Here is a 26,584-nt window from a genome sequence, read left to right as displayed (position 1 = left end):
AAAAAAAATCGAACTGAAATTAAACCGAACCAAACAAAAAGCAAAAAAATTTGAACCAAATTGAAAATTAGGTTTGGTTTCGGTTTTGACAAAAAACTGAACTGATTGAAGATGAAAGGCAAGTGGTGGGTCACAATCCGAAGAAGAATGATGGAATGATAATGATGCTGATCAGATCAACAGATTGAGCAAGTATTCAAAGAAAAACCTTGTGTAGGCATAATTGGCCTTTTATATTATACTTTATACTTTATGAAAAAGGTGTTGGGAAAAACGTAATTGTGTTTTAAAACTATGATTTTGCTTATAGTTCCATATGTCACATTACTATTACTCATACGAGCTTCATATCTTACCCAAGTTTGGCTTTGCCTGGTATGCCATTCCCACGACGCAGGATTGTTTTGCAGAGTAATAGGTAACGGTTAAATAAGAGAATTTCAAGTGGTATAGGTGTAGCTGATGTGTGCAGTGCACTCGAGAGTAGGGATTGTTACTCTTTATTATAAACTGTTTCCACTAAAGCTCTGATGTATATTATATGGATGAGTCTTAATGACTCTATATATTATATGTTGTACTGCTACTGTCCTATCGTCAGGTTCGATTCTGAGCATATCTCTGGATTGAGGCGTGATAGTGAGTTCATTGAACGCGACTAAACATAAGTTCTCGTACTTATGACATTTGAGAACTCACTAGTCGGGATAATACAATTGTCTTGTGAATATGTTTTTGATCATTTGACGATGCGTTAACCTCATTGTTTGCTCTATGTATTGTTGGGATCGCTAATTTATCCACGGAGGTATGTGAGTGTACACCAAAGGTTCTCTAACCTTCGAACCGTTGAAGGAAAATACTCTATAATATGATTTAAGAGCCTCTTGCCAGAGCACATGGATGTGATTTAGGAAGTACGTTTCATATCACATTCACAATAATCATTTAGACAAGAGAGTCACATTGAATGGTAGACATGAATAAACTATGAACCAAACCATGTGATCAAGAGTATTAATATAGATATAGGTTCTCCACATCATCAACTTAGCTTGGGTAGTCATGACATATTACTAGGTGTCACTCATAGCTTGGGAAAGCCTTGAAAGTTTGCAATCACTAATCTTCATAAAAGGGATAATTGAAAGATAGTTTCAATTCACAATTGATTAGTAAGAGTTCTAATTACCCACTGTCCCGCTAACTAGAACCTAATGGATCATACACCATGTAAGATAAGATTGAAGATTAATAAGGACAATTAAATAGTTTAACTATTTATAACTAGGATTGATTATTCAAATGAATAAATTCATGTTAGATCTTGAGTTAGTATTGGGCCTCTAGGCCTAATGAGCTTCAAACCATCAAACCCATTAACTTAAGTTGTATGACAACTTAAAAATTAAAGGGCTCAAAATCCCAATGACTTTAAGAGGCCAACTATACATATAGAAAGGATGAGTCAAGGTTTTCTTTAAGTCACTCACTTGAGAGACTAAAAGAGGCATTATAACTTCATCCTCATTTAGGGCTTTTATGAGGGAAAATGAGAGAACAACTCTTTCTTTTCTTTCTTGGAGGCCAGCTACCAAGGGAGAAGAACACTAGCATTTTCCTCTCTCTTGGTCATTCATCCTCTCTTCAACCATCCTACCTTGGTGTGGAGACTTATTAGAAGCTTTGGAGACTTCTATTCATCCATCAAACCTAAGAAGTCAAAGAATTCATGGAGAAAGAAGCAAATGAATGAAGGCCGTTTCTTAGGTGACCTTTTCCCAAGCAAAGAGAAATCTACAAAGGTATAATGAATTCTTAACTCTTACTCGTGATTTGAATTAAGTCTTGGTTCACTACAATACTAGCTTTAAATTTCTTGGTTAAAATGTGTTTTAAGCACATGCTTCTACTCTTTAATTGTTGAATGCTTAATATAAGTTAATTGATCTTAAATTTAGCCAAATTTTACTTTCAATGACATCATTCTTTAAATTAATCGGATCCCTTATTATATAAAATTACTTGGAGCTTGCACATGCATGAGGAAGGAACAGTAGCTTGGCAAATTTGTTCAACAATTAAATGAGAGAATCCTTTGTGCAATGGACGTGTCATTGTTATCCTTTTCACTAGTATTACATGGATTTTGATAATATTAACGTATTTATGCTCGTTGTTGTCAAGCGACGTTCTGTACTTTTATAAATGAGAGGCTTTAAGTTTGACTTTCATAAAAAGTAAGTTAGACACAATGGCTTGTTATTGCGCGACTTAGTCTAAATCTCTAAACTCATAATGTAAAGCATGATACTTGCATCCTTGCATGAAGAATGCATATATTTCACTTTGTTACACATAACATATCTTCAACATATAAATCTAATAAAAGAACAATTTAATTCTTTAATCTTCATTTGGATGTTATTCCTACAAAAAAATCATTCAAATAAAAAATTATTTAAATGCATTAAACAAATAGACGGTGTGAGTACAAAGTGACACTCCAAGATGATATGTTCATTTTATTTTATGCATTTAGAGGACTAAGCAATTTTCAATTGGGAGGATTTTCTATAAGGATGGTCTTCAATTGATATTAAGAAGTTGAATAGTTTTGATTATACATTTGTATAGTGTAAATACGTTATTTGCAAGAGTATGATATGTGTTTGCAGTCATGAGAATGCAATTATAAAAGGACAATACTTGGGTACTAAATAGTCAATACCCAGAATACTAACCACATGAAGTGGCCCAATAAGAACAAAACACATGTTACAACTTTAATTTATAAACCTGTAACCAAACACAATACTAACCTTACATCCAAACATCCCCTTTCTTCCTCAACGCTTCCCTCTTCCAGCCTCACTCCTCCTTGCTTCTGCGATGGTCTCAGAGCCAGAAACCTTGTCCTCCCCAACGTTTCCGATAACCTCGTTCCCTCCATCAGTGCCAATCACTTATCCTCCAACCTTTCTTTGTCTACCCCGCCCTAAAATCCTCTTGTTCTTTATCGTGGAAGCCATGGCACCATTCCATTGTCGTCGTCGAACTTCTCTGTCATGGAATTCATGGCAATACAAAAGCCCAAAGTTCCCCAACTAAAAGGGTAATGCTATAAAGACTAAATTTGTAAGCTAAATGTTGGAAACTAAAGGACATGAAAGTTGATTATCGGTTTATTACTTAAGCGTTGATAAATGTGCTCATTGGTGATAGTTTGCAAATTTAGTCTCCTTAGCATTACCCTAAATAACAACCTCCTTCGTAATTTTTCTCCTGGGTGAAATTTCCTTCATAATATTAGTAAGATGGATATGTTCTATCATGGGGCGGTGAAATTTTTGGGGTAGAGCTGCCATGGCTTCGGGATAAAGAGGAGAGAGGCGATTGGTAGAGGTATGGCAGCTGTGTTCTTAGCGAGAGATGTTTGGAAACTAGTAAAAGAGAAAAAAAATCGTGTGTTTGGTTAGAAAGATAGTAGGAGTTTGGGGAGAGTTTTATTTGACAGCTGTTTTAAATTCAACAGTCCATATTAGATGGTTAGAAACTTAGGCCATCTTCAACCGATTCGGCCAGAGGGCCATAGGATCGAAGGCTAGGCTAAATGGCTTATGGGCCCTATTGGGCCACAATTGTACAATTAGGCCAACCGACTGGCTCGAACCAGCCAGCCCCCGGCTGGTCCAGCAATTCAAGCCAATGGCTACCTGGCGTCAGCATGATGCCAGCTAGCAATGGCTAGCTGATGCCAGGTCGCCGTTGGATTTGAATTTTTTATTTTTTTTTACAATTTTTTTTTAAAATAAAAATTCTAATTTTTTTACTTCTATAACTGCCTAAACCATTAATCAATATTAAACAACATTAAATAACATTAAACTTAAACAACATTAAATAACACAAACTTAAACAACATTAAAGAACACAAACTTAAACAACATTAAAAAAAACATTTAACAACATAAAGCTTAAACGCCTACTCCATGCTTCTTTTGGCCCAAAGATGTGCAACAAGATCCTGTTGTAGGTACTTATTTATGGCACGTAAATATATCATCCTATTACACCTCATGTACTCATTTAACGAAATATTACCAGTTCTTGGATAGAATGGCAAATTAGGTCCATCATATATTTTTGTACGAGCCCTCCTTAACCTATTTGGATCATCTTGGTCGTCATCAGATTCTCCATCAATATAGCCATCGCGCTTATCCTCCACAATCATGTTGTGTAATATGATGCATGACATCATGATGGCGTTCAATTTACTCGACTCTACCTTCTTGTCGGTTCCTTGATGATCTTCCACTATGCTTGTAGAATACCGAAAACTCTCTCAACATTTTTCAGGTATGCCTCTTGGTGTAAGGTAAACCACCTTTGGATGTCATCCACAGGGTTTGGAATTGCTTGGACAAGTGTCGCCCACTTTAGGTAAATGCCATTTGCCAAGTAATACTTCATATTATACTGACGGTTGTTGATGTAGTAGTCAAGTTGTGGTGATTGACCCTCCGTCAGGTTATTGAAGAAGGGTGAACACCTAACAACTGTAATGTCATTTTGGAATCTTGGGACTCCAAAGAAAGCAATCTAATGACCCTTTCATGCTCGGAAAGCCACAATCTTCAGCTTTGAGAATGAGCCGATCTAGATTTGCTTGATTTGGTTCACGGAGGTACTCCTCTTTGTAAAGCTAAACAATTGTGTGATAGAATTCAACAAGATTATGAAGGCATATAGACTCAGACATACCATATGTATCATCCATCGCATCAGCTGGAAAGGCATAGGCCAGCATTCGGAGTGTAATAGTAACATTCTGATGAGCTGAGAAACCAGGGCAGGCTGCTCTGTCCAGCTTCTGTCGAAAGTATGGATTGACATGTTGGACATCATGAAGTAAACGCTTAAAGACATGACGCCTCATTCAGAAGCGACGTCTGAAATCCTCTTCTGTGTACACTGAGTTGGGGTTGATGTAGTTGTTCATCAGATTCTCATGCGCCATCTCTTTATTTCATGGATTGTAAAAGTGACCAGCAACACAGCCACCCCATTGAGGTTGTTCTTCAGTTGGCTCACACGCCATGACCCCATCCATGGTTGCCATATATGATATGTTGCGCCATGCTTCATTTTTTTTCATCGGACTCCTCATCTTCTCGTCTCATATGCGCCCATTTTTCTTCCAATTCGGAATTGGATGAGGATCCCCAGTTGGAGTCCAAAGAGGATCCAAAGTTGGAATTCATTACAAACATGAATTGAAAGAGATATTGGAGAGGGCAAAGCAGAATGTGTGTGAATTATAGCCCAATATCCACCCTATTTATGGACATTGGAAGTTGAAGATAAGAAGTGCTACACAGATAAAAATCCTATCTAAAATTCCCACAACCAATTACATCTCGACATATGGCACTCGAAATCCTATTCGAAAAATTATTGAGATTACATATCAACATGAAATCTGAAGAGTTACTCACATATCTACACGTGTCACTAGAAATCCGAGACGTAAAATTATTGAAATTCCATATTGACAAGAAATCTGCAAAGTTGGACACATATCAACATGTGGCACTCGAAATCCAAGACGTAAAATTATTGAGATTCCATATCGACAAGAAATCTGCAAAGTTACTCACATATCGACACGTGTCATTCGAAATCCTATTCGAAAAATTATTGAGATTACATATCGAAAAATTATAGAGGAAGTTGAATTTAAGTAACCATCTTAATTCAATTAAAATAATAAATTATGTTTGAACTATGACCCTTTGGCCTCTCAGTTGAAGATGATTTTTTGTCACAAGGCTATGTTTGGCCTATGACCCTTTAGCCCCTTGGTTGGAGATGTTAAGAAATATGGCATGATATTGTTCATTGAAATATTAATTTCTTGGAGAGCTATAGAGCTAAAGAGAGCCATCTGGCCCTCATTCGATTGAAGATGACCTTAGATACTCTCTATTGAGTATCCAAATGTTATCCATTATAAAATAGTAGGATTTACAAGTGAGTGACACGTCCCACTGGCCTCGCATTGGACTTTTTTTAGCTTTCAGACGACATTAGCCATAGGTACCAAATCTGTTTAAAAAAAAAAAAAAAAAAAACAAAGGTACCAAATCTCTTCATTAACAACCGTTCGATTCCCGAAACCTCAGTTCAAACCAATCTCAACCTTCCATTTCTCATATTCTCATCAGAACCTACCTACACCGTTAGATCTTCGTTCCTATCAATCTCTTTCAAATCCACGGGCCCCTTTCCAAGAGGGATCCCCATTTAAAAAAAATGGGAATATCCTCTTGATCGTTAGATTTGACTTTAATGAAATTCTGTGGTTGAGATTAAATCATAGGCCATAGAATCTCAACCATAGAATTTCATTAAAGCCAAATCTAACGGTCAAGAGGGGATCCCATATATATTTTAAATGGGGATCCCTCTTGGGAAGGGATTCCTTCAAATCCATGCCAAAAGTTGGCCCAGTTATAATTTTGTGAGAGTATATAAGGTGTATAAAGGTTCTACAAGACGTTAAACGCTAATCAGGCTGTGAGTTGCAGACTAACGTCTAGGCGGGGGCCCATGCGTATTTAAGTAAATTTATCATATATTGTAAAAATAAGTGCATATTTATACTTTAAAAAAAAACCCACATAATTATATTGTGATGCATAAATTGCAAAATAAAATGATGTAAAAATTATAAAGTTTAGGACATACTGAAAATATGGGGAACAACTAGTGTTCATCCAAGTATCAACAAATTTCTTACATTTTATTGAAAAATTAAAACGCAAAAATGAAAGTTATCAATTTTTTATCTAAGTGAGAGTTGCAACCTAGGTGGTCTAGATGGTTTCAAGAGGGCTACACGGATGCTTAAGCGGGTCTAGGCGCACTTTTTAATTTTCAAACGTGTAGGAACTAATCGGAGCGTAAGTAACGCTAGGCAGAGATTTTTTAAACAATGACACATATTTTTTTATTAGGTAAACTTTTTTCATAATTTTTAATTCTCGTGTATACTATGCTTCGAATATATTTAAAAACCGATAAATTTAAGGATCGATATATAATCAACCTTTATAGTTTACCAATTGTTACAATTTCAGTACCTTCAGCTAACGTTACCAAATTTTTTTGACAGGATTAGCACCAAGTGAAAGTCATTTACACATCTAAAACTCAATGTACACACACTGACGCACATACCTCTCATTTGCTTATTAGGTTAATAAAATTGAATGAAATTATACTATTTGGAAAAATTGTTAAGCTACAAATATAAATTATGAAATAAGATTGCAATGGTGGATTGACTTGATAATTATGATTTCTTCTTCAATTGTTCATATTCAATCCTTTATATAATGAAGCTTAAAATAATAATATTGCATTTTATTAGAAAATTAAAAAATAAAACTACTAGAAGGAATAAAAATATAAAATCATAAACTAGTCAATTAATTAATTAATTGAAATATTGAATAAGAAGCCGTTCAAGGAATGACAAATAAATCTCAACCGTCCATTGGGTCCGTACGATGTATAACTTGCTCGACCTTTAAGGTCCCAGGCAAATCGTATATAATGGGGGTGAAAGTGGACCCCAATTTGTTGCATTTTCTGGTCAATTTTTTCAGTGCTTCGGTCGTCATCCAACGCAATTCGTATCGTCGTATTACAACACACACAGTGTTTTGCTCCCAACTCTCTCTCTCTCTCTCTCTCTCTCTAACTTTCACCCTAAGTTTTCCTCTTGCGAAAACTATAGCTTTCAAAGCTTTTGTTTTTCTATTGGCTCTGAGGAGAAGCTGATTGGGTGAGTTCTTAATCTCTTGATTTCTACGGTTTTAAATCTGTTTACTTTGTTGGTTTGTTCTATTGATTGCTGAAGAAATTTGGGTTTGTTTTTTGTTTGTATTATTGTTGAGATTTTACTGCTGATTGAGATGTTATTGCAAAATCTTAAGCTTTTCGGGGTTCTGTTTGATTGTTGGTAGTTTATGGGTTTGATCATGGATATGCATGTAGCAGTTGTGTTGTTTTTCTTTTGACAAGACGATATTCTAAACTACTTTAATCTAAGGGGGATGTGAGTTCGAACTGATTCATTATCTTTGGTATATATAGTAAAGGTCATATGAAATTTTGATTTGTTATAGTGAAGATTAACTTTTTTGGGTTAAGGTTACTTAATTTCTTGGATTTTTTCACTAGGCATGTGAGGTAAAAGGTTTAACTGTTAAGAATATTTAGCTCTCCACGTTATTGTTGATCCTTCAATTTTTTTTATAGGAGTTACTTGTTTATTAGCAATGATCTAGTTTAAAATTGCAAAAGAAGGCGGGCTGGTTTAAGGTCGTTATCGTCTTCGTGATATTTTATTTAGACATACTGGGAATGCGTAAGCACACGTTGTTTGGTTAACAGGTTTGTCACTTCATAATGTTATTAGGATAATTAAAGTCTGCGGGCGGTCATTCTAGACTTACAAATATCTGTTTTTTCCCTATTTTTTCATGCTGGGATTCAGTTTAGTTTTGGCAGCTGAACATTCTTGTGCAAATTATAGTCGGGGTTAAAGCATGTCAAAGCTTTGAAGGTTTTTTTAAACTTTATTAGTTGCTTTTTCGCAGGTATTACTATTCCCTGAACTTCTGAGGGATTCCATCATTGATCTTGGAAGCATCTTGAGCATTCTAATTCCACATATGCATTTTTAAGGAGATGGCTTCCAGTGAGTATGATTCAGATATTGTTCAGTGGGGTCTTCGTCTTCTTGATGGGGATCCAGTTTATAATTCTTCATACTACTACGGCAGTGACATGATACAACAAGATGCTAATGATATCTACCATGATGAGTATATCAGGAGTCATTATGATACAGAGTCAAACAATGTAGAAAATGATGAAATCATTGCACATACTCTTCAAGAAGAATATGCGCAACTATCTGTAACAGAAGCCTATGAATACTCGCATGCAGAAGAAGCACAGCCACAAGCTTCGTTTCATGCAGATGTGTGGCATGGTCAATCTACAAGAGATTTTTGCTCAGGCATCTGAAAAATTGCTGTTTGCACCTTCTTTTTATAGAAGTTAAATTAACCTATATCATTTAATTATCTTGATAGGCATTTTTTGTGCACCATGCAGACCATGATTACAGGCAGGAAGAAGCTGCTATTGTGGTGCCTTCTAGCTTATGTTATAGCCCTGATGATCATTTGGAGCTAACTGTTGAATGTTCTCTTGATGGGGAAGTAGGCTGGGGCTGGAATCCTGTTCCTGTAAGTTTATGTTGTTCAAAGTTGGTTTCTCACATTGTTTAGTGTTTTCACCATGTTGCAACCTCAAATGTTTTGTCATGTTTTTGTTATTAAACAGTGTGAAGGAGTTGTCATAATTGACTTTTGAAAATTTATTAGCACATTGTATAATACACATTAGGTAATAATCTGATGTTGAGACTAGGAATGTAGATTGGAAACTCAAATAGACATGTCAACAGGATTTTGATTATTCATGTGAATTCCCACCCTCCCCCCTCTAAAAATAATTTAAAATCCACAGTTTACAAATTTGTGACTAGTGTATTTGTATTTGGATTGCTACACATGACATGATTTGCATTGTCAGGCATTAACTTTGTTCCCTTTATATGGTCTAGCACATTCCTAGAATCAATGGAGAAATTCCTTCAATTGATGAAGCGACTTCAGACCATCAAAGGCTAGTTGACAGGTACGACCTGCCCATTTCCTTTCTAGGAGTGAAGTAACATCAGTCTGTAATTCAATAATTTGCCTAGCTAGCAGAATCCATCTTTACGTGTTTTTTGACTTGGGGTCTGATATTGGATTTGGGTTTGTAAAAGTATTTCTTGCCTTTTTCATTTAGGCTTCAATTATATGGCTTCGTTGAACATAAGGTAGCAGGAGATGGCAACTGCCAGGTTAGTCCTTTTGTAGCTATGTCTTGTTTCTGTTGTTGATGACTAGATATTGATGTATCAGTTTTCTATTTATGACTGGATATTGATGGTAGAATTTTTCAAATTAGACAAGTTAATCTCATGCTTTGCTTTATTTTTCCAGTTCCATGCTTTATCAGACCAATTGTATCAATCACCTGACAGCCACGAGTATGTGAGAAAGCAAGTTGTAAATCAGGTTTGCTCTCCTGGAAATACCTATGTGTTATACTGAACTTTATCACCATGAAGTTTTGTGTATTATCAACTATCTTCCATGGATTCTGGTTTATCCTTCTGATGGTTTACTACCATCAGCTTAAGTCTCATCCGGAGATTTACGAGGGATATGTTCCTATGGCATATGAAGACTATTCGGAGAAGATGTCCAAGTATGACTAAAACTCATAGTTTTTCTTGTTTTCCTGTCAATTAATTTTGGCCTTAATTAATACTTATCAATCTGAATGAAACCAGGGATGGTGAGTGGGGTGACCATGTCTCATTACAGGCAGCTGCTGATTTGGTATGAAAGATCTTTTACATTGAAGCATGCACATCTGGATTTTTCCAACATTTGGACAGTAATTTATATAGTAGCTGATACTTGTGTGAATAATTTGTTGCAGTACGGAGTGAAAATTTTTGTCCTGACTTCTTTTAAGGATAACTGTTGCATAGAGATTCTTCCTAATATTCAAACTTCAAAACAAGGTAAGCTTGTTAAGCTCTTGGTTTTTGTTGTGGGCAGAGACAATCGATTGTTTTAAGTATTTAATTATCTGTATGCTGAAATTTGACTACAGTTTCCATATTCTATATGTTGCTGTCCTTTTCTTTCATTTCACTTCTCTTATGATGAACAAATTTATCACCTAATTATGATTTTCTTCTATTACAATCTCCTGGTTCAATGTTAGTCTCATCATTGTACTAATTAAAAATAGATTTCATAGAACTTTGCTTAATGGTTAAGCTATTAGTTGTGATATCCTAAATATTAGTTTGTCGTCCTCCATTAAGCTTTACAGATGCTATTATGTCTTGTGCAGTTATTTATTTGAGTTTCTGGGCAGAGGTGCATTACAACTCAATTTATCCTCAAGGAGGTAACTTTTTCTCTCTTATGCTCATATGTAGAGTACAAAGTGTTATGGAGTAAAACAAAACCTGGCATTGGGATCACTCGTTCAGCTGAATGCAACCAGTTCGAGCAATAATGTTGCATCATTACCCAACAGTTTTTGAATGATAATACTTAGTCTCTTTTTCTTTTGGGATCTGTGTGTATAATAACAACTGTGCGATGGGGAGTGAGAAATTAAAACACAACGCGGTAATAGCTCTTTATCTGATTTTCCAAAAAGGCTCTTTGGTTGTCTGACAGTAGTGCCTGCATGCATGCCTTGGGTTTTACATATCTCTGTAAAAGTAATGCATGACTTACAGTTTTGGTTTTATTTCAGGCACAACCTCATATGAGAACAGAAAAAAGAAAAAATGGCGGATATTTGGGAATAAACATTAGGAATGTTTGGATGGCATTTATGGCATTCAGCACATGTCTCCCTCATATTGTTGATGCTGCTGCTGTTTAAATCCTGTAGTCCTTGGTTCAGGACCTCACATACTTATATTTTTGCTCTTACAATGTCCATCCAGGCTGAATTATCTCATCGTAAGAGTAAGTTAGTTTCTTTGCCCATTTTTTTTTCCTTTTCCAAAATTACTATAATTATGGTTGCTTGCTTGTGTGATTTTTGTTGTCGCATGCTAGTACAATATTTTTGGAGCAAACCAGTTACAATACAATAATGAATTTATACATTTCGGAAAACAAATTTAAAATGGTTTTGTTGAATCTTTGTGAGCTTTTTGCTTATTGTTTTCTTCACCAGCAACTTGGTTGGTCCGTTAGATTTGGAGTGTACAAAGATATGTTAAATACCTGAAATAAATTATCTCTGGAAAAGGAAAAGAATAAAGGATACTCGAAATGAATGTCGGTGTCAAGGAAAATATTCTATGCTTTAAATGAACACAAGTAAAATGTACGCGTCACGGCATATGCAATAATCGTGCATAATTGGCAGGTATCATGAAATGGAAAGCAGGATTATATTGCGGAAAAATGCGATGCTGTCTATAGACATATAGAGAGATGGAGAGGAGTTACTTGAGTATCTAGAAGATGGTTAAGTTCAGGATTTTTGTTGGACATTGTGGCGGGAAATAAGGTTTTGATAAGCTTCAGTCATTTATCTTGTACCGTTGATCTGTTTTATGTTGTACCCGTGAAACTGGTTGATGAATAACTTTTCTTTGTATGGATTATTTTCTGAATGTTTTTCTTACCGTAGCAGAAGTGGGATTTATTGGAATTCAGTCTATTGCCAATGTCAGGTTTACGATATTTTGTATACTGAGACTGCTTATTCATAATCAAACCGTTTTTATACTGTTTCACCACTTAGTTTCCCTGTTTTTGAACGTAAGATTAATGCGACAATCTTTAATGAATTGCAACAAATGTATGTGTTTAGTTCTTACCTTCATGGTTTCCAGTTTCATGCAAGGTGTTGTATAAGCGCGTGTATTTGCACGAATATGACAAATTTGCAGCCGGTGGGTTCCAAGTTCCAACTGAAATGGAAAAAGTTCTGGCCAGTATCTGCGTCGATATGACAAACTATGCAGCCGGTGAGTTTTTCAACTAAAATGGACAACTCCGCCATTGTTTAGGTCATTTTTTCGTGGGTACTCAATCTATGTGCTTCTTTGCTGTTGGTGAAATATAAGATTGAATGCAGAGTTTGCTTCTGGTGCAGATTAGTAGTTAGAAACACAAGTTTAGAAGATATATCGACTCTTTGCTTCTTGTTCTTTGGCAGACGGCGACACTTAATCATGGGTATCATAGTTTCTTAGTCATATTGAAGTATTTATACATTTCCGTGAGTAATGATGCAGTAGTATTAGCAACATCAGAAGAATATGAACTTTTGTTTTTCTGCTTTTCGTTTCAATATGTTTCGTTTTGTCATTGAAATGATTTAATCGAACAGAACGGTTGGTGAACACAATTTTCTTGAGATTGAAGATGACAATAGGATCGGAGGATCCAACTCCGACCATGGACCCTCCTCCATAAGTAGTCGAGTGTCCAGAGCTGCCGTGGCCAGATTACCTCTGCCCGAGTTCCTGCTCGTTTTAATACCTGTCCTTGTGGTTAATAACTAACATAACGCCTGTCTTGCATACCACATAGACATCATACAACGAATCATCTAATGCATACCTATCCTTGTGGTTAGTAACTAACATTGCTCGAGGACTAGCAAAAGCCTGTCTTGCATACCACATAGACATCATACAACGAATCATCTAATGCATTGAGAATATAATTTTTGCGGAGGAGGTCATTATGATTCTAGGCATCTATAGCCCTCAAAGTTTCCGCATGAATATCAACTCTTTCTGCATTAGGCACAGTCTCATGCATAACATTAGCTAGATTCAGAGTTGTCAAATAAAACAGCATAACATTAGCCATCTTTTGAAGTCTCTACCCTTCAATTTCTCAGGCTTTTCAGAATGAGGTTTAGTTCCTGACTGTTCCATACTGTTCGAAGATTGTTGGAGAACAATTCAAAAAATAAACAAAATATACTTGCAATACAGAATGAAATAACAGAAATAAAAACAGGAATTTAAATTGATACTAACTTGATCAAATCACAGATAGAGGCTAGCGCAAAAGCTCTATGTCTTTCGAACAGTATTTCCGTCCCACTTTTGTGCTTGTGGTTCTACGACATCTGCTCGACTAGAATACAACTATCTAATTCTACAATCCACACTAGATTATAGAATTCTGGCGAATTGCTTTGTGTGTTTACTCTTTGTAAGGTTTTGTATAGGAGAGATGGGAAAAAGAAAAAATGAGATACGATGGAACTGAGACTTCAGTTATATAGGCTCTTTCATACCTCTTCAAATTCCTTTTGGAAGTATCTAAAACTACACAACTCTTTGCTAACAATTGTGTCTATTCATCAAAACGTTTTTAATTAATTTAATTAAAAACTTAATTCGAAATTAAAATTAATAAATCTGATTAATTTTAACTTCTTAAGCCCCCAGTGCCCCAAGGCCCTTGTGTTGATTAATTAATGTTAATTTATATTAATATTATGGTATAATCTCTTTCATACCTCTTCAAATTCCTTTTGGAAGTATCTAAAACTACACAACTCTTTGCTAACAATTGTGTCTATTCATCAAAACGTTTTTAATTAATTTAATTAAAAACTTAATTCGAAATTAAAATTAATAAATCTGATTAATTTTAACTTCTTAAGCCCCCAGTGCCCCAAGGCCCTTGTGTTGATTAATTAATGTTAATTTATATTAATATTATGGTATAATCATCAAGCCTAAACCACACAATTAGTGTCCCAAACCTCAATCCTCATTCCAAATGGTCCAACACCTAATCACTAATAAAGGTGACTAACTTAATATAAGGACCTCAAGTTCCCTTGAGTTCCTCGATATGGGACTAAAGGAGCTCAAAACTCCAACAAGATACCCCCTTGGATATTGTTCCCCACATCGGTCTCGTTAATGGTAAAATGGTGTTTTCCACATCTCCTAAGATGTGTTAAGGTTAACATGGCATGCGCCATGTGTCTCACAAATCAGACAAGTCATCAAGAGGGACAATAATTAAACAATTATTTGATTTTAATTTAATTGACAAATTAATTAATTCAAGTTTAAAACAAATGATTTGAGAAGATTGATTTATTTGCTTAAATCAAAATTCAAATATTAATTGATGGAGTCAAGCCATAAATCAAGTCTTGATTTTTTTCGTCAATCAATCAAGTTCACAATCAAGGCCAAATCTAGCCGTAGACAAGACTTCGAGAGCTTATAAATACGAGACTCCAATAAATAAAAAAATAAAAAATTCATCCACACATGTAGACACTCAAACTCTTAAGCCCCAAACACCCTCAAACACTCAAAAGACTCAAAAAGCTCTTTGTATTCTTCCTCACTCCCGTGAAGAACCACCAAGCACCCTTACTACACGTGCTAGTTCCTTCATTTCCAAGAGCCAAAAACCTTGAAGCATCCATTCATCCAAGATTAAGTCATCGTGACCCTTGGATCAACACTACTACACACACTTTAAAAGCCCAGAGATCGAATCAGAGGATCAAATTTGTAACAGAGATTGTAACCCTAATTCTACTATAATACAAAAATATTACTTTGTACATGCGTTCTTATTTGATTTGTCACATGAATTTTTCTTTTACAAATTTGGCATGCTCAGTGGGAGTAACTGTACCTCTCACTTTCTCCGTTCAAAATCCAAACACAAAAAAATTAATGGCTTCAAAGAAGAGACAAGCTGCTTTGGCAACCAAGGGAAGGAGCGTCAACACCTCCGTTGCATGTGGAGAATTTGTCGGCTTCACAACTCGAAGCAAAGCAAAGGCGATGGCCATACAACACGCCACTTCTAAGTTGGTGCTGCTAAAGGAGCATGGGGAGCGTTAGAGGCGTAAGGCTGCCATCAGCCTAGCCTCGCTGGGGAATCCGAAGCATATGTTGTTGCAGCACGTGAGAGGACGTCTCAAAATGACGAGCAGGGTTCTTTCACATGGAAGAGTTCACATGAGGGCTTATTGTCAGCGACTTTAGACACGGACTCAAGAACAAGATCCTACCACAGATCGCCAACCAGCGACCATTCACACTAATAAGGTCACCCATGGCCATTTTGCTACCAACTTTAAACACCCCAGGGCGGATGAGACTAGTGTCATCTTTGGGAAACACGAATTTGCAGAGCCGGCAAGCAAGGGAAGCAGCCGAATATGATTCCTCAATATCTTGGGAAGCTATATCCAACTAATCAAAGACCTTTTGCTAGGTAGAGGTATGTCGCCTAGCTGCCCCAATAACACCAAAAGGATTAGAGTTGCCTTTTGGTTTCCTAGTTTTATTCCTTCCACTCTTCTTGAGAGGCTTCTTGTATCTCGTCGCACCCCTCACATGCCCTTGACCTCTTGAGATGTTTAAGGAACATGATCGATTCATAGATTCCTGAAGAATCATTCTGAACAAATTTGAACCCAACAAAAATATTCGATATGAGGACGCAATGATGAATAACATTATCGGGCCAGATAAAGAATAATGAGCCAGCTTTGGGCTAAGGTCCGTCAAACATTCTGGGTCAAGCCCTTTAATCTAAACCCCAACCTGATCCACCAGCGGAAAAATCAATAAAATAATTTTGAGGTGTGAAATAGTCTCACAGAGCAAAGAGCTGAGCTTCTCGTGCTGCATTGTCAGCCTCAAAAGAAGCTGTCTCACTTGCTGAAGACTCCAAATCCATGGGAGATGATTTTGATGACTCTCTTTCTATGGGGTCAGTTCTGTTTACTTGTTTGATTTTTATTACTGTTATCAAATTGCTTTGCGACTGAAGCCAAAAGTTTTGTAGTTTGGACAACGGGCTAATTGAGGACGAGAAAACTGTAAGGTCAACCTGATTTCTAGAAAGGCGGCTCAAGCGACTGAAGAAGAAGAGGTTCTCCAAATCAAAAGTTCTAATTCATGAGACTAACAGTCCTACAAGTTCAGACGTGCGGAAAAAGATAAATGAAGGATGTAAGTTCATCTAACTCATCTTTGTCTGCTAAGTGCTAATTTCAGCATTACTGGTTTTGAGGGGTCTTATTGGCATTGATGTGTCAATTTGTGTAACAGGATTTGTTCAAGTTAGAAGAAGTGAAGAGTAGACTTCAATCACAGTTTGGTCGCGGACCAACTTCGGTTGAATGGGCTGAAGCTATTGGAATTAGTTGTCATATGTTGAAATCACAGCTTCGCTCCGGTACTAGCAGCCGTGAAAAGCTTATTTATGCTAACTTACGTATGGTTGTTCACATTGCTAAACAGTATCAAGGACGAGGTCTTGGCCTTCAGGACTTAATGCGGGTAACTTCATTGGAACATGTTTTAGTGCATCTGTATTCTGTACAGATCGACTATTTTACAAGTTGGTATCGTTTGTGATCATCCTAATGGCTGTCATCGTATTTTTGTTGCCGCTGTCAGCAATTTCTAATACGAAAAATATTATACCTATTCTCTACCTAATGGTTGTCGTCGTATTTTTATTTTTCTGCGATGCTTTTGTAGGAGGGAAGTATGGGACTAATGAAGAGTGTCGAAAAGTTTAAACCTCAAGCTGGTTGCCGGTTTGCTACTTATGCGTATTGGTGGATAAGGCAAACGGTTAGGAAGGCGATATTTCAACATTCCAGGACTATCCGCTTGCCGGTAATGAAAATATTACCATGTCTCTAATTCATAATTTTCCATGAGGTTCTTCAAAGTATCATCTTTTGCGTCAACTACTTGTATGCTGTTCTAAAAAATTAGATTATCTCCATGAAAATCATGGAATTACCTTGTTAATATACTACCGATTAGCCCATGTCTGAGTACCGAAAAGTTAACAATGTCACACTGTGTGCAAAGCAAAAAGGACTGTATTGAGTATGACAGTGAGCCAGAAATTATTCACAGGAAAATGTGTACACCCTCCTCGGCAAAGTACTAGAGGCAACGAAATCATGTATTCAGGAAGGAAATCACAACCCAAACAAAGAACTTGCGAGACGGGTTGGAATTACTGTTGAAAAGTTGCAGAAGTTGCTATTTTCTACAAGAATGCCGCTTTCAATGCAACAACCTGTCTGGGCAGACCAAGACACCACTTTCCAGGTAAAGATTCTCGTTTTCTCGATTTGCTTCTCGCATTTGTCTCAATGATATTGCTGTAGGCAAGTGAAGTTTTGAATATGCTGCAATTTGTTGGGCTATATTGAGCATAGATCCTCCAACAGTTAAAGAACCAGACGTCTTTTTTTGTATAATTGCAGGAGATTACTGCCGGCACTGGGACTGAGATCCCACATGTGAGTGTAGAAAGGCAGCTTATGAGGCAACATGTACGCCACCTTCTAAGCATCCTCAACTTAAGAGAGGGGGCAGATAATCAGGCTAAGATACGGCATTGAAGATGGCAAGCAGAGATCATTATCAGAGCTTGGCAACGTGTTTGGATTGTGCCAGGAGCAGGTGAGGCAGCTGGAGAGCCGAGCGTTCTTGAAGCTCAAGCAGTCCTTTGGTACCCAAGGCCTCGGGGCTTATGGTCCTTTGCTTGTTTAGAAATGCAGCACCTGGCTATGGTATCTACTCCGTCAGCTCAGATTTCTGGTATCTTTTAACAAAATCTGGAGTTCAGCAGTCGGCTCCAAGCTTTTGGAGGTGAATGTACAGCAAGCTGTGGCTTGGAATATGGAGAACGTCCGAAATGAACTTAGCTTCGAGGGTCAAAAACTTGTGCGAGCAGGCTAGGTTTCAACGCTTCAAAGTCGTAATATTGGCCTTCTTTGCTTTTTTCTGGAGAAGAGGTGAAACTCTTTACTGCAACTTCTTGTATATTTATCTTTTATTCAAAAGCTAGCACTCCTAGTTGAGGGGTGGCTGTTTTTTTTTCAACATTTCGACAGTGTTCGGGCTAGCTGGTCCCTCACACAAGTCCCCTTGTCTTGCCTGTAGGGCGACATTTGCTGCTTTGGTTTACCGCAACATAAGTTTGAAATTAGTCTGAAAGGCGCCTTTGCGAGGCCTTTGTTAGGTCTTCAGGTTCACAATCAAGACTAATAGAGATTTGAGCGTGTCACTATTAACTTTGTTTAACAGATTGTCCTTTTAATTATTAGATATATTGATTACTTGCACCACATGTCACTTAGACTTCTTAGTTCGATCGGATTGTTTACAGATGGGTTAAGTCTGTATCAAGTTCTTTTTCTTGCCTTGTAAGCAAGGACTTTTGTTGAATATCATACATCCAGGTATAGGAAAGTTCATGTTCATTTAAGTGTTTTCCTTAGTGGCCAACTTGGATTGCCAACAAGGAAATAAGGGTAATTAGTTTGACAGGATTAAACATACAGAAAAACCTTAAGGTAAGCAATGGAAACATTGGGACTAAATAAGATGCATAAAAGTTAGATCTACTTTACACAAATGCAAATAAAGGAGATTCAGCCAAGGTTACAACCTTGGCGGGCAAGGTTTGTCTCCTCCCAGACCACTTGTTCTTGTGTTTTTACAAAAACAGGCACTCCTATTTGAATAGAATAACAACAAAGGTCTACAAAAGGGAATATGTAGCAGAACTTCTAAAACTAACAAAAGAAAGCTTTTCTATGGTCGAATTATAACTAGAAAGAGGGTAGACAAAAACAGAGCTATTTAGTTTTTTGCTGTTAAGTTCAGAGTATTGGGTGTGTTGAGAGTCTTCTACTTACTTTCCTTGTTGGTTTTATAGACTTCTTAGCCCAAGTGTCCAAGTTTTGTCTTTCTAGCGCACTTCTCTCTCGATGATTGCTTTTGGAACGGGGTGAGTCACTATTTGTTTTTCATTATTTACCTACCCCTCCCATGGAAAAGTACTTTTTCACTGAAGGTTAGTTGCCCTTTGCTCCTTATCACTTCCATTATAGGCTTGATGCCTATTAGTTGCCAAATAATAAATATGACCCTAACAAATATTTAAATCCACCCTGAGTTGTTGCCTTCACCAGCCCAAAACAAAGGAGCTTTTTGCACACCGCCTTAATTGAATTGAGCCCAATATTAATTATCCATCCAAACAGACAGAAACCAGCTTATATAAAGTGGTTTAGTGACTCAAAACCCTTCTTTCAAATTCCAGTAATTGATCCATTTCCATTTTCTAATGAAGAAGATAACGTACTTTTAGTCGTAGAGCTAATACTTGACTATATGAAGGCTGCCTACAAGCGAACGATATACCCTGCTGTCAGGCGTGAGGCCTGCATTTTTCATCTCATCATACAATTTGAAAGCTTCGTCTGTTCTCCCATCCTTAGACAAACCTGAAATCATTGCTGTATATGTCACAACATTATGGGTTATATCCCTCCCAGACATTTCGTTAAACAATCTCAGTGCCTTATCCACCTTGCCATCAATGCATTCGCTGTTTATAAGCGATGAATATGTATATTTATCTGGCATGAACCCCTCGTCTTCCATCTCCTTCTATAGCTTATGAGCTTCCTTCATTAGCTTATGAGCTTCCTTCATCTTGCCTTTTTTAATATACCCATCAATTAGAGCATTGTATGTTACAGTGTTAGGCCTCTCTCCCTTCCTTTCCATGTCTTGAAATACCCGCTTTGCTTCAACGAAGTTTCTTGCAGAAAATGTCAATCAGAATAGTGAAACACACTATGTTCGGAGCCACGCCTCTTTCCGCCATTGTGAACAACAAACTCTTCGCCTCCTCATTCCTGTTCAATTTACACAACCCACTAGCTATAATGCTGTAACTAAACACATCAAGCTGAAACCCTTTATTTTCCATGACATCCTGCAGCTTCAGAGCTTCACCCATAATCCCTCTTCTGCAGTACCCATCCATCAGCGTATTAAACACAACTTGGCTTACGTCAATGCCTTTACCTTGCATCTCACTCACCAAAATGTCAGCCATCTCCAACTGCCCTGCCTTGCACGCTCTGTTAATCAATGCCCTGTAAGTGTGAACATTCGGTACATATCCCCTTTGAGTACATTCATCGAACAGAAACAGCGCCCTCTTCATATTTCCCACTTTACAATTCCAGTTAATAATTGAGGTATAAACATTCAAATCCGGTTCTATCCCCCTCTCACGCATTTCCTCGAACATCTTCTCGGCATCCTCGATCTTCTCAGAACTACCGAACCAATCAATCCAAAGTGTGCATGCTGCCACATTATAACCCACACCATCCTTCTCCATCAACCTCAAAACCTCATTGACACCCTCGAAACCCTTCCTCTCAATGTACGGTTTCAAAAGCGTGTTAAAAGTAAAAACATTAGGCTTAGTCCCTCGATCAGCCATTTCCCCCATCAAAGCCTTGGCCCTTTCAACCTCTCCCATCTTACAAAGCTCATTCAACACAAGCGTCAACGAATAAACCGTTATTCGAGCACCCTTTTCAACCATTTGATCGAAAAACCTCAAGCACAAATCCACCCGACCGCGTTTCTTCAACGCAAGCAAGAGCGCAAAGCATGACCTTTCTTCAATCTCCAACCCATTCTTGCCCACATACACAAAAACCCCAATTGCCTCCTCGAACATCTTGTTATCCGCATAACTCGGAACATCAAATCACACAATGTCCCTACAAATTTCACCCCATCAGGCTGATCCTCAATCAGAGACACAATTTCGGAAACCGGGCATCGAAGATCATCGTTCGTGAGGATACCATTCAGTACAATCTTTATTTGGGCAAATCTTCTAGCATTGTAAAGCCTGCGAATGAGGGTTACATGGGCTTGATTCTGCAACACAAAAAATCTCTATCCGTATTCCTCTCAGCTTACAGTATAATCAGCTGTGCTTCTAATATTTATCTACAATTTCTCTACTTCCTTTAAATACTTGTCACTACCCTACTCTCGATTTCTCTTTGTTCTTGTACAATTGAAGACGGTGTTCTTCAGCTTAATTCTTCTCTTTCGGCACGCCAACTAAGTCCACAAGCGAACGGTATAGTCGATATAGTCTTTTATCAGGTGTAAGACCTGCTTTTTCCATCTCATCATACAATTTAAGAGCTTCGTGTGTTCTCCCATTCTTCGACAAACCTGAAATCATAGTTGTATATGTGACAACATTGCGAGTTAAATTCCTCCGAGGCATTTCACGAAATAATTTCAGTGCCTCATCCACCTTGCCGTCAACACATTCGCCATGTATGAGTGTATTCAACGTACGTGTATTAGGCATCAAGCCTTTGTCTTCCATCTCCTTCTTTAGCTTACGAGCTTTGTTCATGTTACCGTTCTTGCTATACCCGTCAATTAGAGCATTGTATGTGACAGTGTTAGGTCTCTCTCCCTTCCTTTTCATATCATTGAATACTCGTTTTGCTTCTTCTAAGTTTCCTTCCTTGCAGAATATGTCTATCAGAATAGTGAAACACACAGCATTTGGAGTCACGCCTCTTTCTTCCACTGTGAACAACAAAGCCTTTGCCTCCTCATTTCTATTCAATTTATACAATCCGCTAGCTATAGTGCTGTACGTAAACACATCAAATTGAAACCCTTTCTTTTCCATGACATCCCGCAGCTTCAGAGCTTCATCCATCATCCCCTTTTTGCAGTACCCGTCCATTAGTGTATGAAACACCACTTGGTTTACGTCAATGCCTTTACTCTGCATCTCATTCACCAAGATGTCCGCCATCTCCATCTGCCCTGCCTTGCACGCACCATTAATCAATGCCCCGTAAGTATGCTCATTTGGTACAAACCCCCTTTGATTACATTCACCGAGCAGAAACAACGCTCTCTCCATGTTTCCCGCTTTACAATAGCAATTAATAATCGAGGTATAAACATACAAATCTGGTTCTATCCCTCTCTCAGGCATTTCCTCAAATACCTTTTGAGCATCCTCAATCCTCTCAGAACTACCAAACAAATCTATCAAAAGCGTGGATGTCACCACATTATAACCCACACCATCCTTCTCCATCAACCTCAGAACCTCACTAACGCCCTCAAAATCCTTCCTTCCAACGTATGCTTTCAAAATTGTGTTATATGTAAGAACCGTAATTCGAACACCGTTTTTGACCATTCGATTGAAGAACCTCCAACATGAATCCACTCGACCACATTTCCTCAATGCAAGCAAAAGCACAATGCACGACCTTTCTCTAATCTCAATCCCATTCCTGCCCACATAATCAAAAACCCCAATAGCCTCCTCAACCATTTTGTTTTCTGCATAAACCCGGAACAGCATATCGCACAATGTCCCAGCAAATTTCATCCCATTAGGCCCCTCCTCAATCAGAGACGCAATTTCGGAAACCGGGCATCGAAGATTATCATTCGTGACAATAACATTCAGTACAATCTTCATCTGGGCAAATTTTCTAGCTTGATAAAGCCTGCAAAGGAGGGTAACGTGGGATTTAAGATTGGGTTTGTGGGATGGATTTTTCTGGAGAAAGTTGAATAATTTTACGCAAGAATGTGGTAGGACTAGTGGGTTTGAGAGGACAAGGTTTGTTATGTGGGGATTGAGACTGGAGAGCAGAGATGATGAGGTTGATTTGAGGGGTTGAATGCCTGATTTGATTAGGGTTTTGACAATCTTCTCGGCGGTTTCTTGGTTCGATATGAACGTGGGCTCTGCGGGGAAGACTTTCTTCAACGTTTTGAAGGCTTTACGAGAAGACATTGTTTGTCAAAGCAAACAGGGACAAGAGACGAGGTTTTAAGTCTTCAGGTTTTGGAAAGAAGGGAAGTCAATTTTAGCGGGTAGAAATTAATAATATTTTTTCTAGATAGGTATAAATTAAAATTCAAAAAGCAAAGAAAAAAATTACTACAATATATTTACACTGAACATGAATATAAATTAGTATCCAATTTGTTATTTTTGAGAGTTAAATATAAAATCTCTCACTTTGAATGCTAAGAGATGTGGTAGACTGTAATACTAATTCATGTTGCGTCTAATTATTTTTAAGATTTTGTTATTATTCATTCATCCTTATTTCTTCCTCTTTGACCAATTTTCTTTACCATCTTTCTCCCATGTACTTTCCTCATTTCTTAAGTATCCAAAGTGAAAAGTAAAAGTAGTTACCGAATGGGCTTGTGTCTTTAAGATTTAGTTTTCAATTAAAAAAAAAAAAAAAAAAAACTAAAAACTGAAATGATTATCAAATGAATCCTAAACTTTTTTTTTTCACTTCACCATGAAAGACTCTAATCCCAAAACATGAAGGACTCGAGTTAAGTTGAGTACATCACATAACACTAGAATTAAGTGAGGAGTGTCAATAAAAGTCATTCATATAAAGTCTCCATTTTTTTTTTGGTTGCATATAAGTCCATTACAATTGACAACACTGAATATATTCTACCATTAGATGATCATCCATTATTTAGGTAGAGTTTATTAGTTGATGATTCATAACCCAAACGTAAAAATCAGGAAACAAAAGCTTAATTATACTCTTAATTAATAAGACTCGGCGGGTAGACTCGATGGTGTAATCACGAAAACAAGATAATACATGATCAAACTTCCTTTTTAAACTATCGTCATAACAACCAACTAACGAGCTTCAGTCTCAATCTTAACCGCAACTTCAGAATCATCGGTTATATAGTATGCAGAAAGAGGACGGTCGCTAAGCATTTCTGTAGAACGATGGAAAAGAGTAATGCGATCACTCGTCACAACCCCCCAGCGCCTACCGATTTTGCTTCTCAAATCGTCCACAGTACATGTTTCATTTATTCGTACATAGCCGATACTTTGGTTTGAAAACTTGAGCAAAATATTGCATTTTGGCAGACCAGAGGGTGTGACACTGAGCCTCAGCATACCATATCGTTCGCCAACGTGATTTTCAACAGTCTCATGATTCTGCAGCTCTATGTTATCAGCCCAAAGGCTCTGCCTATGAACTTCGATATTCAAACACTCCTCGATCCTCTCCTTCGCTTGAAGAACAGTTGCAGTGGGTGGTACTTCAACCTCTGGTGTGATTTGCCCTCCTGTAATTATTATGAGTACCATGGGCACAAAGAAAATGCTTCTTAGTTTTTTTTCTAAGTGAATTAACTTCTTATTTTTCCTTAATAGTGATAAATATTTTTGGTGGAGGTAAGCGCTCCTACTTGTTTTTAAAAACATAAAATTTGTAAAAGGACGTTCTCATCACTCTAGTCGCATTTTTTTTCAAGTGTAACAGCTAGAAATGTCATTTCTCATGACGAAAAAAAATCATTTCTTATCCATGATTAATGTTTTAGAGAACTCACTTTTCGTGTTGTTTTGGTGACATGGCAAAATGTTTGGCTCTTTTTTATTCCACTAGACGAAATAGAACATTTAGGTTAAATTAATCAGTTGGGATTAAGTATTGTTCTTGAAAAAAAATTGACACGCGGGCAACCCTAAGGGCAAAATGAGTTGGGAATTTCAACCGCTTGCGCAAAAGTTAAGATTCCTTACAACATTTACAAAATATTTGGTTCTTTACATTTTACACGTAAGAAATTGTTTCTTCTTTAAACCCATTCAAAAATTGACACATTTTTCTTCTTTCAAGAACGTTACATGTTCAATCATACAAATTGTGGATCTTTGGAACAGAATTTCCCCAAATCTTTGAACCAGGTACTAGGAAAAAATATAGATTTCTCAATGTGTGCCGAACTACTATAGGTTTATTTACAAAAACAAATACCTCTATTTGGGCAAGATTTCCCCTCGCACAGCTCCCCGAGGAGGTGGCACTTTGTTGGTTGTTGGGTGAGTTCTTGCTGCTTGGTGCACTGCAAGAAGAGTTTGTAGTTAGTTTGAAAGGTGCCTTTGTAGGGCCTTTGGTTTAGGCCTTGAGGCTCAAAATCAATACTAACAAGGATTTGAGCATGCCACTATTATCTTAGTATAACAGACTGTCGAATAAGTGTGAGTTAAGTTGATTACTTGCGCCCCAAGTTTCTCCAACTTCTTGTTTATCAAAGGATTTTCACAGATGGGTTAAGTTTGTATTAAGTTCTCTTTTCTTACCTTGTAAACAAGGACTTTTAGTTCACAATCTTGTATGTCCAAAACAAAGGGAGTTCAAGCCCCTTTCAACTAGTTTCTTGATCATAATTTGCTTTTAATGAAACCAGGTTTATTAACTTAACCAGATTCGAATGCAAATGGGACTCTTAAGTAGAAAACAGTTTAAAATAATTTGAATACATGTTGCAAAGTACATTAAGCAACAGATCTACTAAATGAAAGTACAAACAAAGAGACTCGGGCAAGATATCACCTTGTCGAGCAAGGTTGAACTTTGTGCAACCACTTCTCTTTAGGTTTACAGAAGATTGTATGTTGAAATGGATGGAAAGTAAATAGGTTTTACATGAGGGAATCGATACTACAACACTAAGGGAAGGTAGCAGAGCTTTTACACTAGACAAAAAGATGGATTTTCTAAGGGAATTATAGCTAAAAGGACTTAAACTGGACAAGTATCAACTTTTTGGGTACGAACTAGCTTGAGACCAGAGTTTGTATGTCTTTTGATTGGTTGGTTGAGTGTCCTTGTCTCTGGTGTCTCTTTGTCCTATTATAGGCAATTTGGGCCGACCCTTCTTGCCTTGCCTTTAACTTAGATTACTTAGAGGGCAGTGAGTTATTGCTTTATTTACTTTTCTTGCCATTGAAAATGTGCTTTTGGCTGGTGGTGAGTTGGTCTCTGTTACCCATCACTTCAATCATAGGTACATAGCCTATGATGCGGCTGAAGCAGCTTCACTTAGCTTTAGGCTTATCGACTGGGCTTCGAGCAAGTTCCCATTTGCTTTAGTATCCTTGGGCCTCCTTATCACAAAGCCCAATGTTTAAATATT

General features: G+C 37.3%; 2 protein-coding genes and 2 pseudogenes across 9 annotated transcripts; 2 read left to right on the top strand and 2 right to left on the bottom strand.

Moving 5' to 3' along the window:
• The first annotated feature begins 7,699 nt into the window (after positions 1-7,699).
• LOC137723359 (OVARIAN TUMOR DOMAIN-containing deubiquitinating enzyme 12-like) lies at positions 7,700-13,024 on the top strand. Of its 8 annotated transcripts, none has more exons than XM_068462534.1 (14): positions 7,700-7,855; positions 8,673-9,097; positions 9,196-9,329; positions 9,710-9,783; positions 9,940-9,994; positions 10,137-10,211; positions 10,331-10,404; positions 10,490-10,538; positions 10,642-10,726; positions 11,065-11,121; positions 11,479-11,700; positions 12,106-12,249; positions 12,589-12,712; positions 12,841-13,024. In XM_068462534.1, exons 2-11 carry the CDS (start codon positions 8,764-8,766, stop codon positions 11,538-11,540), a joined length of 999 nt encoding a protein of 332 aa, XP_068318635.1. In that variant the 5' UTR covers positions 7,700-7,855; positions 8,673-8,763; the 3' UTR covers positions 11,541-11,700; positions 12,106-12,249; positions 12,589-12,712; positions 12,841-13,024. The 8 variants fall into 8 exon arrangements, with proteins under 8 accessions (XP_068318635.1, XP_068318633.1, XP_068318640.1 ...); XM_068462532.1 differs by having other exon boundaries at positions 12,578-12,712; XM_068462539.1 differs by lacking the exon at positions 12,106-12,249 and having other exon boundaries at positions 11,479-11,690; positions 12,578-12,712.
• A 4,223-nt stretch (positions 13,025-17,247) lies between these two features.
• LOC137721659 (RNA polymerase sigma factor sigF, chloroplastic-like) lies at positions 17,248-19,094 on the top strand (annotated as a pseudogene).
• A 458-nt stretch (positions 19,095-19,552) lies between these two features.
• On the bottom strand, positions 19,553-21,493 carry LOC137721978 (pentatricopeptide repeat-containing protein At2g32630-like; annotated as a pseudogene).
• Positions 21,494-21,549: 56 nt separating this feature from the next.
• On the bottom strand, positions 21,550-23,396 carry LOC137723663 (pentatricopeptide repeat-containing protein At2g32630-like). Its single transcript, XM_068462862.1, has one exon. It carries the CDS (start codon positions 23,394-23,396, stop codon positions 21,645-21,647), a length of 1,752 nt encoding a protein of 583 aa, XP_068318963.1. The 3' UTR covers positions 21,550-21,644.
• Positions 23,397-26,584: the final 3,188 nt, after the last annotated feature.

Source organism: Pyrus communis, chromosome 17 (assembly GCF_963583255.1).
Source record: "Pyrus communis chromosome 17, drPyrComm1.1, whole genome shotgun sequence".
Classification (NCBI taxonomy): domain Eukaryota; kingdom Viridiplantae; phylum Streptophyta; class Magnoliopsida; order Rosales; family Rosaceae; genus Pyrus; species Pyrus communis.
The sequence above is the reverse complement of the archived record's forward strand: the minus strand, read 5'-3'. Positions and strand labels throughout refer to the sequence as shown.

Coding starts and splice junctions, on each gene's coding strand:
- LOC137723663 (XM_068462862.1), bottom strand. CDS start 23,396: ATGTCTTCTCGTAAAGCCTTCAAAACGTTGAAGAAAGTCTTCCCCGCA.
- LOC137723359 (XM_068462539.1), top strand. CDS start 8,764: ATGGCTTCCAGTGAGTATGATTCAGATATTGTTCAGTGGGGTCTTCGT. Junction 9,784..9,939: donor CATCAAAGGCTAGTTGACAG/GTACGACCTGCC, acceptor TTTTTCATTTAG/GCTTCAATTATATGGCTTCG. Junction 10,727..11,064: donor TATTCAAACTTCAAAACAAG/GTAAGCTTGTTA, acceptor TGTCTTGTGCAG/TTATTTATTTGAGTTTCTGG.